This window comes from Pteropus vampyrus, unplaced genomic scaffold (assembly GCF_000151845.1).
Source record: "Pteropus vampyrus isolate Shadow unplaced genomic scaffold, Pvam_2.0 Scaffold203, whole genome shotgun sequence".
Taxonomy (NCBI): Eukaryota; Metazoa; Chordata; class Mammalia; order Chiroptera; family Pteropodidae; genus Pteropus; species Pteropus vampyrus.
In genome coordinates, this window is record NW_011888984.1 from 1,716,877 (window position 1) to 1,730,316 (window position 13,440).

At 47.8% G+C, this 13,440-nt stretch overlaps 2 protein-coding genes across 2 annotated transcripts in view; both read right to left on the bottom strand.

Annotated features, from left to right (window-relative positions):
- Positions 1-11,117, bottom strand: part of CATSPERG (cation channel sperm associated auxiliary subunit gamma) — a 24,559-nt gene extending 13,442 nt beyond the window's left edge. The window contains exons 1-7 of the mRNA XM_023537917.1: positions 10,669-11,117; positions 9,786-10,077; positions 9,645-9,698; positions 5,544-5,688; positions 5,116-5,242; positions 4,861-4,933; positions 3,774-3,929 (exon numbers count right to left, since the gene is read on the bottom strand). Of these exons, the coding sequence (XP_023393685.1) occupies positions 3,774-3,929; positions 4,861-4,933; positions 5,116-5,242; positions 5,544-5,688; positions 9,645-9,698; positions 9,786-10,077; positions 10,669-11,117 (1,296 nt within the window). The remainder of the gene's footprint in view (positions 1-3,773; positions 3,930-4,860; positions 4,934-5,115; positions 5,243-5,543; positions 5,689-9,644; positions 9,699-9,785; positions 10,078-10,668) is intronic.
- A 1,003-nt stretch (positions 11,118-12,120) lies between these two features.
- Positions 12,121-13,440, bottom strand: part of KCNK6 (potassium two pore domain channel subfamily K member 6) — a 13,566-nt gene continuing 12,246 nt past the window's right edge. The window contains exon 3 of the mRNA XM_011372342.1: positions 12,121-12,194. Within this exon, the coding sequence (XP_011370644.1) occupies positions 12,121-12,194 (74 nt within the window). The remainder of the gene's footprint in view (positions 12,195-13,440) is intronic.

Here is a 13,440-nt window from a genome sequence, read left to right on the forward strand (position 1 = left end):
TATAGGACTGGTGTCCTTATAAGAGGAAGAGACATCAGAGATCTTTCTTTCCACTTGTGCACACAGAGAAAAGGCCATGTGAGGACACAGCAAGAACACACCTTCTGCAAGCCAAGGAGAGAGGTCTCACCAAAACCCAACCCTGCCGATACCTTGATCTTGAATTTCCAACCTCCAGAACTGTGAGGATATAAATTTCTGTTTTTTAAGCTACCCAGTCTGGGGCACTTTGTTATGGCATACAAATAAATATACAGGGTCAGAAAAACAGGTGGATCGATTCTATGAGGAAGCAAGCAGCCAAATTCTATAGGAACAAAGGCCTGGTTTCTTAAACTGCCTGAAAAAGGGTGGTCGGTGGAGGGCAAGATGGGGAGCAGACTTACAGGTGAGAAGGGTATTAAGAGACCTAACAACTAAACGCAACGTGTGGGTCCTGATTCAAACAAACCAATTTTAAAAGACATTTTTAGATAACCAGGAAAGTTGACTATGGACAGATTAGATGATATTAACTGGTTATGCTAATTTTGCTGGGTATTATAATTTGCTGGGCACTGTGGTTTTCTTTTTTAAAAAGTCCTCATGTGTTGGAGATACTTCCTCAAGTATTTCAAGAATTTACAGGTGAAATGGTATGATGGTTGGGATTTAAAAACAAACACACACACACTCTGGGATAACGGGGAAGATGGGACAACAAAAGGCAACATGTTGATAATTATGAAAGCTGGGTTTGTTATACTATGCTCTCTACTTTTGTGTCTGATTGAAATTTTCCACTAAAAAGTAAAAATTTCTACTAACTTTTCCAATAAAAAGTAGAAACCAAAGCAAAACCCTAGGCTCTGCTGCTGAGGGAAATTTCACCAAGTTAAGGAGAACGTGAATGGTCCTAGTTCCCCTACGCTACTTAGCATCACAAGAGTGTCCTTCAAAATGTTATTTCTAAAAAACTCTGGTCATTCACTCAGACAACAGAGGTTCTCGCTGTGCCCGGTGAAACTAACTTGTACCCTCCAAGTCTGTCATTTTGATTAGTTGCCATACTTAACGTATTGTACTGATAATATTTGAAGTGATGCCTCTCTTTCCTAGAAGAAATACGTGGCAATGTTCTTTGTTAAGCTAGAAGACGATCACCACATCTCCTTCTTCTCCCACATACATGAGGAAAAGAAAAGCTGTAGGTCAGCTGGATTTCTTATTGGAGCAAAGTTTGAGAGTCCCGTGTTGGGCTTCTCTGGCCACAGTGATTGACTTAAGATGGGCAAACAGCCTGAGCCACACCAGGTGGAAGGAATATTGTGATTCAGAGATTAGAGGGTAGTGGGAAAGATCCTTCTCAATGGACAGGGGCCTGAGAAGAAACAGCATCTGCAATTCTGGAGGACAGAGCTGTTTGAGCATAAAGTCGATACAGAAGAACCAAGTCCAAGAGATGGGAAAAGAGAGAAACTCAGTCTTGATGACATTATCTGAAATCCTGGGTCGAGCTGGACCTAAAGTCCTGAATCATTCCATTATGTGAACCAACAAATTTCCTCTTCCATTTTTGGCAGATGGCTAATTGAGCTCCCAAATTCATTTTCCCACATTCTTTGCTGAGTTTTAGCTGGGCATGTGTCGCCCAGGAAGAAATTTTATTTCCCAGCCTCCTTTGCTGTTGGATAATTCCCCACTAATGGAACGTGAGTGGAAGTAAAACTTGCTTAAGAGAAAACAGCTTGCTCTCCACTTCTGCTCCTTCGCCTTCCCTTTGGCTGGAATATGGACATGGGCAGGACCTGGCTTCAATCACACAGATGAGATCAACACCTGGGCCTAGGGGATGGTGAAGCGAGAAAAGGGAAGGGACGTGGTTTCCCACTTATGGGCTGTTAGGAGAATAAGCGATAGCATCTCTTTAAGCTAGTCCCTCCCTTTCAGGGGTCTCTCTGCTACAGCATCTAAACTTGACCAACACAGAGCTGAGGAGGGCTGTGCAGAGGGGGGATTTCCGTGGAATCCTAGGGGCAGCGTGGAAGAGAAACAGTGAGGAGAAACAGGAGGAAGGGAAGGAGAGGAGAAAGCAACACTGGAGCGATCCTTGTGATTAAAGAATGAGAATAAATAGGCTTTTATTTTGGAGTGACGGAAATTTTTTAGAACCACATATAGGTAGTGGTTGCATAATATGAATGTACCAAATGGCACTAAATTGTTCACTTTGAAGTGGTTAATTTTATGAATTTTATGATTTTTCACCATGCTAAACAAAAAACAAATATAGATGCCTCAAGTTCAAATTGAATTCTTCCTGTTACATAACCCCCCTGCTCTGCCTTCCAAATCTCTTCAGCAGAATCCACATCAGCCACATATTCCCTGTGACATGCTGGGGTCAGGAGCGAGAAAACTGAGCAATGTCTGGAAAGACTTGGCCCAGAACAGAGAAAGCTGACGCAGGATCGGGAGAAGGTCATAAACTGAACAAATTCAGTGAAGCCGGAATTCAGAGCCAGAGAGAACCAGGAGAACATCGATCTACATGGCGTTCTCAGAAATCGTAAGTGGGGCTTTCGACCTTGATGGGAAGAAGCTAAGGCAACCTTTTGGGGTTGCTGTAGAGCACAACTGTTATCTTGGACACCATTAACAACCAGCACCTTTCCCTCCCAAATCAGGGCAAAGCTACCCTGATTTCACCCTGGGGGAACCGTCCTTCCTCTGCCTCTTGTCTCAGATGCCCTCCTCATAAGGATGGATATCATGACCCATACTAAGCCAGCTGGCATATTGCGTTATTTGGGGACACAAGCTGAACCAAGCAAGACCAAGGAAATAAATTTCAGGATTTTTAAAAAGCTATTTGGGAAAGAGATGCTCTCGTTCTCTGGCCTGGGGATTGGGATGAGGAGGAGACAGGACTAATTCAGAGGAAGTGGAATGGAAAGGTGGAATCGTCATTTGAGCCCCAAAGCAAGTCACGCATGAAGCCTGCTCTGAAATCTATGAATTCATTCAGCTGCTTAAACTAAATTGGGTTGGAGTTCTGCCTACAGCTGTATCAACTCAAACATGTTTGTCATTCACACCAAAAAACATTCCTTCAGACCTTCCTTCTTCATTCTGGGAATATTATAGGCTCACAATGGTGAATTTGAAACCCTTGGGGCCAGATGTATATAGCAATTCAGAATTTTCCAGGGTTTAGAAGGTAGTATGCACAAATGTAGCATTTGCATGTAAACCAGTCGGGTCTGGGGCAACACCCGGTAACCAAATTCCTTAATATTTCTGCAGGGCAGAATCTAAACATTGACAGTAAACGAGATGCAAAAAGACTGTAAGCAGCCTTCATTAGCTCCGGTCAGCGTTTCGTGACAAATGAATTTTAGCCCTAAATTTGTGAAAACGCTGTTTTTAAAGCTTTTTGGATTTCAAAATTTCCAATGGTGGACCTATAAATAATGACAGCTTTGACACACATAGTGCTCATTCTTTGTTCATCTGGTACTAACTTATATCATCCTCATAATGATTCTACATGGTAAATATAAATATTACTCTCATTTTACAGAAGGGGAACCTGAGTTCTGGGTGGGTAAAGTGACTTGCCTAAGGTCACGCAGCTAGGAGGTGGCAGAACCAGCATTTGAATCCAGGCTGTTTGGCTGCAGAGTCTCAGGCCTTTCATTCATGCTGCCTCTCACAGAGGATGGTATGTCTTTGGGGCTGAGGCCCAGTATCCTTCAAGAGTCCCAGCCCACCATCTGCCCCGCACCACTCACCTCCACAAGAAAGAAGTCCTCGAAGCTGGTGTCAGTCAGCAGAATGGACTTCTCATCAGGAATGCCACCCAGGATGAGCACAGGTGCCTGATCCACAGTGTACCATAGTGGCCTCGATGAGACATTCACAAAGTACCGAGGCTTCAGATTTAAGAGCTGCCGGGGGAGGGGTGGGAGGGCTGCTCAGCAACCCCCTACCCTCCCTCCCACAGCTCCATCTCATTTAGGGAAAAAGCTAAAGTCCTCACTCTGACCTATGAGGCCCCACACGATTTGCCCCTGGCACCCCTCTGACACCATCCCCGCCACGCTCTCCCCCTCACTCTCTCTCCCAGCCACATGGGCCTCCTCACCGCTTCCCAGACCTTCCCGGCACATCCCCACCTCAGAGCCTCTACACGGACTGTTCCCTCTGTATACAATGCTCTTCCCCCAGGATCCATGTGATTCCCTCCTCTCCTTCAAGGCTTTACTGAAATGTCAGCCTTCTCAATTCTGCCTTTCTGGACCATTCCGTTAAACACTACAGTCCCCTCTGCACAGACCCATCCCTTTTGCTCTGTCTGAATTCTCTCCAGAGCACTTTTCACCTTTTAAGCTACTATGGAATGTACCTGATTTCATGTTTACTGGTTTGGTGTCTGTCTCTCCCATGAGAATGTCAACTCTATGAGGGCAGGGACTTGGTCTGTGTGTTCACTGTTACGGTCCCATGGGGCCACGCTGTGTGCTCAGTAAGTGCTTGCTGAGTGAATGCATGAATGCACCACGATTAAGAATATGGGTACAGGAGTCAGGCAGACACAGTTCTAAGTTTTTGTTCCACATGCACATGCTGAGAGGCTGTGGGCAAATGGCTCCGCCCCTTTAGGGCCTCAGTTTTTTCCTCTTTAAAATGGGTGTGTGAGAGCATCTTCCCTCACAGGGTCAGTTTGAAGACATGACGTGACTGTGCGTTGAGCAGAGCACTTCACGCGGGGCCTGGAGAAAGTGAGCTCTCCATAAGTGGGGCCCGCCACTCGTTTGGGAAGTAATCGGGGCCCCAGCCTCCGGTCTTTACCCGTTCCCGCTGTCTGGGTGCCCTTACCTCATGTCCCACAGTGAACTGGAGTTTGTTGTTTTGCTGTCTCTGCAGAAAGCCATTGATGTTCACCTGAAACCTGGCAGCAGGTATGGAGCAGGCACAGGTGAGCATTCCAGTTTCAGGGGCTCCTGCCATAGCTCACAGCCACTTCTCCACTCTGTTCCCTCCCTTTGGTCTCCTTCTGGCTTCTTTGGGGATCTGGGGATAAGGAAGTCCCTCCCAGAGTCTACCCTTCGCCCCAGGTGTGGGGAAGGGCACCTTTTATTGGGGATGAAGGGCCCCAGGCTGTTGCTGCTGACATCCACGCGCATGACCACGCTGCCGTTCTTGAGAGGCATGGGCGTGTACCAGCTCATGACACACACCTCCTCTGCACGGCACTGGTCTCCTGGTAGAGAGCAGGCACTGAGGCTGCGGGGGCCCCCAGCACGCCCTCCAGGGCCGCAGACCACTGAGATCTCTCTGCAGCTCCCCGTGTCCTCCTCAAGGCCATGGACCCCACTGGGGCCTCTCAGATGTGTAGCTCCATCTGAGCCATGGAACCTGCTGAGACCTCCCCACACTCCCCTCCAGGTCACAGACCCCACTGAGGGCTCCCAACAATCCCCACACCTCCTCTGAGGCCCCCAGCAATCCCTCATGCTCCTGCCAGGCTCGTGACCTCTCCAAGTGCCCCTTAGGCTCACTTTTGCTGCGGAAGGGGGCTGCCTCCATCTGGATCTGCAGATGATCTAACTTCCAACGATTGAAGTTAACTGGGGACTGGAAGGTGACCATCACCATGGGCTTCAGCCCCGTCAGGTGGCCCTTGCGGACCAGGGCCTCGGAGGACTGAGGGCGAGATGGCCTCACAGGTGTGTCCTTAAGATAGCCTCTGTCCCCCCACCCCGCCTTAACCCCACCTTTCATAGCCTGTCTTCCTGGACTTGGTGGGGAGAACAAACTCTCCACCATGGGAAGGTGAGAAAACATGGTCTAGGTTTGGGACTGGGATTGGGGACAGGCCAGGCTAGGTGAGGGGCAGAGGAGCTAGGGGCTGTGGACAGAGTCAGGAAGTCTTCCAAAAGGAGGTGAGTCCAGGGCCAAGGTCTTCGGACAGAATTTAGATGTAGGGAACGCATGGAGAAAGGCGACACGGGAGAAGCAAAATTGTGACGGTGGAATGAACCTGGCACTCAGAACTGCTAGTAGCCTCTTCCCTCACTTCAGGGAGCCCCAGGACCTCTCTTGAGGCTCCCATCCTCCCTACAGAAATGAGACTCTCTGCCTACCTCACCACTCAGAGGACAGTCAGGTTTGGGGGTTGGGGCCTGTGGGTGAGTGTGGGGTGGGGCAGTTGGACAAAAAGGAACCGGGGAAGAGGGTGAGGGGGCAGCTGGGGACAATCTACTAGAGACGGCAGGATCCCGGCTGGGCGGAGAGGACGGGCAGGGCTTAGAGTGGAGATGGGAGGAGCGGAGAAGGGTGTTGCCAGCGTATGGAACAGCATGTGCAAAGGCTTGGAAGGATCCCCAAGAGAAAGCTGCACTGAGGCTACTGTGGGCAGGGGCAGGGGTGGGGGGGTGGGCTGCCAGACCAGTGTGAGACATTTAATAGGTCTGACCAGCTTCGCACAGGCTTTCATCCTGAGGAAGGCTTCAGGCAGGGCCCTTTCAATCCTGCCGAGTATAGCCAGCCCGGCCCCTGGGTTTCCAACCCCAGGGCAGCAGATGTTGATGAGGCGGGGACCTCCTCCTTGTCAGGGCCACAGTGGCCACGACCACTCTGATCCAGTGAAGCCTCGAGTCCTACTTAGACCAGCCATCAGCGGCCTCCCTGGTCTCCCTGCTCCCATCCCTGCCCCCTACAGTATGCAGCTCCCTACTCCACCCCACCCCACCCCCACCCCATGCAGCAGGAGGGAGCCTGTGAACACCTGAGTCAGATCACATCCCTCCTCTGCTCAGAACCTTCTCATGGCTCCATCTTGCTCAGAGCGAAAGCTCAGTCCTCACTAGGGCTCACGAGGCCCTCGTCACCTCCCTAACCTATTCCTTCCCACTATGCTCCTCACTCACTCTGCTCCAGCCACATGGGCCTCTTCAAGGTCCTCACACACACTGGCCTCTTTCCTACGTCATGGCCTTTGCGCTGGCTGTTCCCTCAGCCCAGAATGCTTTACCCAGTTCTCCTCACGGTCTTCCCTCTTCATCATCTTAAGCCTCCTCAGACAGATCTTCTCCAATCACCCAGCTAACACCTTCTTTTCTAACATATCACCTCATTTTGTTTTCTTCTTTGCACTGATTACTCTTCATAAATTATACATTTACTTGCTGGTTGTCTGCTTCCCTAGTGGGCTGAATCCATAGGAAAAACCTGGCCATGTTGTTTATCATTGTATCCCCCCTACACTGTAAAAAAAAAAGAGGATCTGACTCATAGTAGATGTCACACGAACAATAAAGTATTATTACCATACTTTTACAAGTAAAGAGAGAAGGTTTTTGGAGTAAAAGTCTATGCCCAAGGTCACACCCTAGACACTTGTTGCTAGTATTCACTGAGTCCTTTTTATGAACCAGGCACTGTGCTAAGTGCTTCACACATATTTAATCATTTTATGAAGTGGGCATGATCATTACCACACCCTTGTTAAGGATGAGGAAAGTCTGGTACAGAGAAGTTAAGTAACCTGCCAGAGATCACTCAGCTCTTACACAGCAGAGGTGAGATTTGAACCCAGGCAGCCTGGCTCCCAAGCTCAGAGTGTTAACTATCATGCTATATTTCCTCCAAGTAAATGTTAATCAGTGGCAGATTCAAATCCAGGTCTGCAGCCTCCGGAAATTCACTTCTAGACTATAATATTTTACTGTCTTCAAAAAAGCTTACTTGAGTCAAAACAATCTTGAAAAAGAAGAACAAAGTTGGAAGACTCAAACTTCCTGATTTGAAAACTTACTACAAAGCTACGCTAATCAAGACTAAATAGACATATAAAGCAATGGAGTAGAATCATACCCAGAAATAAACCCTTACATTTGTGGTCCATTGATTGTTGACGGTGGTGCTAAGACAATTGAATGAGGAAAGAACAATCTTTTCAACAAATGGTACTGGGATAACTGGATATTCACATGTCAAAGTTGGACACCTACTTTACACCATATACAAAAATTAACTCAAAATGGATTGAAGACCTAAATGTAAGAGCTAAAACAAACAAACAAAAAACTCTTAGAAGAAAACATAGGCGTGAATTTTCATTACCTCTGGTTAGGCAAAGCTTTCTCAGACAAGACCAAAAGCACAAGCAACAACAACAAATTTAAAACTGGTGCTATTTTATGGTATGTGAATTATATCTCAATAAACATAAAACTTTTGTGCTTCAAAGAACACCACGAAGAAAGTAAAAAGACAACCCACAGAATGCAACAAAAAATTTATAGACTATACAGTATCAGGAATGCCTCAGCCCTGTCCTTTTATATATTAAGACATATATTAAGAATATATTGAGAAATTTTACAAAAAGGTGACGGGATTAAGAAGTACAAATTGGTAGTTACAAAATAGTCACAGGGATGTGAAGGACAGGGGGTCACAGCAGGGGGTATATAGTCAATAATATTGTAACAACTAGGTATAGTGCCAGGTGGGTACTAGACTAATCATGGGGATTACTTTGTAAATTATATAAATGTCTAACCATTATGCTGTACACCTGAAACTAATATAAAATAATATTGAATGTCAACTCTAATTGAAAATTTTAAATTAAAAAAAAGAAATTTTACAACACAGCGATACAAATACAACTCAATTTTTAAATGGGCAAAGGATCTGATAGGTAAGTGGCCAATGAGCACATGAAAAAATATTCAACATCATTAGTTATGAGAGAAATGCAAATCAAAACCACAATGAGATACCATTTCATACACACTAGGATCGCTATAGTAAAAACGATGGGCAATAACAAGTGTTAGGGTATAGAGAAACTGGAACTCTCACACGTGGCTGATGGGAATGTAAAATGGTGCAGTTGCTTTAGAAAACAGACTGGCAGTTCCTCAGAAGTGAAAGAGTTCACATATAAACCATCAGTTTCATTCCTAGGTATATACCAAAGAGAACTGAAAAGACATGTTAACACAAAAACCTATACACAAATGTTCATAGCAGCATTATTCATAATAGCCGGAAAAGTGAAGTAACCCAAATGTCCATCAATTAATGCATGGATAAACAAAATGTAATGACACATCCATACAATTGAATATTATTCAAATATTAAAAGGAAATATTGATACATGGATGAGCCTTGAAAACATGCTAAGTGAAAGAAGTCAGACATAAAAAGCTACATATATGTTTACATAAAAGGCTACATACATAAAAGGTTCCATTTATACGAAATGTCCAGAATAAGCAAATTCATAAGGCCAGAAAGTAGATTAGTTTTCCCTAGGGGCTGGAGGGATGGGGGTACAGGGTTTCTTTTGGGGGTAATGAAAATGTTCTAGAATTGATAGTAGTAATGGTTGCACAATTTTGTGAATACACTAACACTATTGAATTATACAGTTAAAATGATTTACTTTATGGTATGTGAATTATATTTCAATTTTCTAATGGCAAAAAAAGCTTAATGAGTATCTACTATGTGCCGGCAATAGCAGGCAATCCTTATGAATCCTTAAGGTTCCCAGAGTCTGGCGGTGCCACGACTACTAAAATGTTAGAGATGGGGAAACCGAGGTCCAGACAGAATGGGCCCATCCCCCACTACACTCACTCACCTCTCCCCTGCAGGAGTAGTTGATCTTCAAGTAGTAAGGGAAGCCCAAGTAACTCTGCAAGGAGAATTTGGGCAAATGTCCAGAGCCCAGTGGGGTGTGAGTCCAGGACCTCTCCCGTTCTCTTGACCCCAGTCTCCTCACCTCATCCGGGTCGATGGGCGCGTCCACTAGAAGGCCGAACAAATTATCCACTGTCTCCAGGGGCTCTTGATCGAAGAAGCGGTCGCTCCCGTCATTCTTGCCTACTGTCTCGAATTTGTTCAGGACAACCTGCCAGGTGCACTCCTGGTTATCCTCGTTAGCCCACAGCCTCCACGATGACAATAACACCGCCAGCAGTGCCCACAGCACCCACAGGATTCGGAGTCTCGGCCACGCAGGGCCAACAGGAGACATTGCGGGGCAGCGCGAAGCGCGGCTCGAACCTGAAGAATGCGGGGATCAACACCCGCTGGCAAGACTGCGCTCCGGGGCGGTCTTCTGAGATCCCGCCTTGCTCCTGCGCTTGGCCCCGCCCCTGCTCCTGGACTCGCCTCTGCTGGAACTTCTGGCCCCACCCCTTCTCCTGCTCCTGGCTCCACCCCTGCTTTTGCTCCCGGCTCTGCCCCTGCTCCCGGCTCTGCCCCTGCTCCAGACCTCGCTCCAGTTCCGGACGCTGCACCTGCTCCTATTCCGGATCCCACCTCTGCTATTACTCCAAGTCCCGCCCCTACTGTTGCTCCTGGCTACGCCCCTGCTCCTGGTTTTGCTCCGCCTCCTCGTCGCGCCCCTTAACCTTGCCCTACCCTTGTTCTTTCCTCTGAGGCTGCTCTGCGTCCCTCCCCTACTCTTCACCCGGTCTCGGTTTCTGTATCTCGCTTTGGCTGCGTCCCATCTATTTACCCCAGTCCTGCTACTTTCTCTGATCTCGCACCTACACTTGCACCTGCACCTGACCCCGCCCCCACTTGCCCTACACGCCCACTTCTCTTCGTACCGCCCCTTTCTCCTTGCTGGGGCCCTGCCCGGATGCCGGGTCCTGTACCTAGCCCCGCCTCTCTCCCGGTCCGGGTCGCGGACCTCTACGCTCCGCCTCTTCCCTTGTCCCCGCCCCCGTTTCTCGCTTAGAGCTTGCTCCCGGCTCTGTTTTCGCTGTTTGTCCCGCCCCTGCTCCTCGACTCGCCCCTTATCAACCCTCCTTTTCCCCTGGCCTTTGACAAGCTGTTTATCCCCGGCCTGCTCCTCGCCTTGCCCCCTCCCAGAGCCCCGCCCCTTCTTCTTAGAGACCCTCTCTTCGCCTTTAGATCTCCCCTCGCCCAGCGAACTCTCTTCGCCCTGCACTTTCTCTTCGTTCCCTGCAGGCGCTGCCATGTAAGTCAGCACCTCCTCGATCTTCACCTTCCCGCCGATACGCGATACTTTTTCGTCCAAGACCCTCTCCTGACCACCCCTTTCCATACCCTGGACAGCAACGGGCTCTACGCCACTACTCATCGCACCTTCTGTTAGGCTTTCCCGGCTTCTCGCCCTGCCCTTTCTCCGCCCCTCCCCTCCTCTGCCCGGTCCCTCGACTCTCCCCCCTTTCCCCTGCCTCTCCCATCTTCGCCTCCCCCCTTCCCTCCCACGCCACCCACCTCCCTCCCGGGCACCTCCCTCTTCTCCCCGCCCCGCGGTACCAGTCACTTAGATAAAACCGGTCAACCGTCACTTGGCCGCTGCAGTCCCGCCCCTCTTGCCCGGTCTCAAAATGGCCGCCCGCACTTCCATCACCGACTTCCGCCTTTCCAGAGGTACGCCTCCTTCACACGTCCGTCTCCACGGTAACACGCACGCTAACTCGCTCCTAGGATTTGACGGAGGCCGATGCTCAAAACCTACGCTATCGGGGTGGGGGGCGCGCTGGCCGGCAGAGGGCGCCGGAGACAAAGTTTGTGATACTTAACGTGTCCTACCCAATCAGGCGTTTAGATACCCAAATTTCCACATCTAAAAAAATAATAATAATAACGTTTGGTCTCCTTGTGGGAATTAATCTGACTACGGACAAAGGCAGCCATCGCATAGAGTTGTTGTGGAAAGTCAATAAGATAACATGTGAAGAGTGCCTGGCACAAGTATTCAATAAGTTAACCATTTTCATTCGTATCTTGATGCCTAACAGTTAACGACTCAATGTGACTTTCTGATGAACAGCAGCTTGAATTTACACTGAACCCATGGTTTTCAAACTTTAGCATGCATGAGACTCACTGGGAGAACTCGTTAGAACAGGTTTGGGGCTCCACAGAATTTTTGATTCAGTAGCTCTGAGGTGGGGCTGGAAAATTTGTATTTCTAGCAAGTTTACAGGTGTGGGGGCAGAAAAATAAATTTTCCTCCCACTTTTCTAAGTTCTTCTGGCCAGACTAATGATCAAATTAATATGAGACAGATTAACAGGAGAAAATGTCACAAGGTAATTAAGATGTACATGCAGGGGTGCCATAAGCTAGAAGACTCAAAGAGGCATTGGGCGGTTGAGGTTCCATGCCGTTCTGGAGCTAAAGAGGAAGGTGGGGTTGTAGTTTGGGACTTCAAAGGACAGGAAGACAATTCACATGGAGAGGGAAAAGCAAATGTTTGGTACATAAATGTTTGCAGAGCCATGTTTAACAATGGGACGCAGAGAGGACTTTGAGCAAATGTGCCATTCTAGGTTCCGGTGTATCACACCTAGTTCATATTAAACAACTGTGACCTGTGATGCTAGCTCCCTTCCTGGAGCCGGTCCTCCATCTAAATTTCTTTAGGCAGTTAGCGGGGAAGGTCAAAGGTTTTTCCTGACTCTTTTCTTTTTTTAAAAATAACAAGCTTAAAATTAGATCCCAAAGGCATATTTTGGGGTGGTAAACTTTGGTCTCCCTCACAGATGATGCTGATACTGATGGTCTGGGGACCACATCTTGGGAACCAGTGCTCTAAAACCTTCCTTGGCTCCCCAGGACCTCAGAGAGACCTCTGAAGTTGGTATCATATCGAAGCTGTTTTTGAAGTTGGTTTCATAATCTTATGCCTGTTGGCCTTCCTATCCAGCTCATCTCTTTTCTGCCTATAAACCTGTGTAGCCCACAGCCTAATCACACAGAGCAACTTGAATTGCTGGATAAGACATGCTCTCCCGCCTCCAGACCGCACACAATGTGGCACCCTCTGGAATACTTTTCCCTACTCCTTCACCTTTCCCTCAGGTCTTTGTGATTTGTGTCCAGCCCTCACTCCTGCCCAGACCATGCTGGGCCATGACTGTCCGGGAACAGATCTTTATTTACCAGGGAATCACAGGCTCCCTGACTTCAGGGTCTAGGTCTTTCTCTGTTACTGTTGTTCCAAACTCTGTCCAACACAAATAGGCGCTTTATGTAAATGAATAGCTGATGGACATCTATACTTCCCACCCCCACAGGCCAGGGAGAGGTGACTTCATCCGAGAGAAGAAACTCAGCAACTGTGTACCTGAGCTCTTTTAGGTTCCTGAACAGAGTCAGAGGGATTGGGGTATTCTCGTGGCAACCCCACTCAGGAATACAGTGCACTAGGGGGAGGTGCCTCTGCCAGACTTTGATGCACAAGGGGAATGCTGCGGCATCCGTTATGCCAAAGACGGTCAACCACCTACATGTCCATTAAGAAGATGTCAAAATAATTTATGGGACGTGTGTCCTAGAGGAGGCACTGCAGATATAAAAAAAAGAACTTTTTTATATCTCTGGAATGGTCTCCAATTTACACTGGATTGGTAGAAAAAACAATGTAGAAATGACAACATTATTAACAAAGT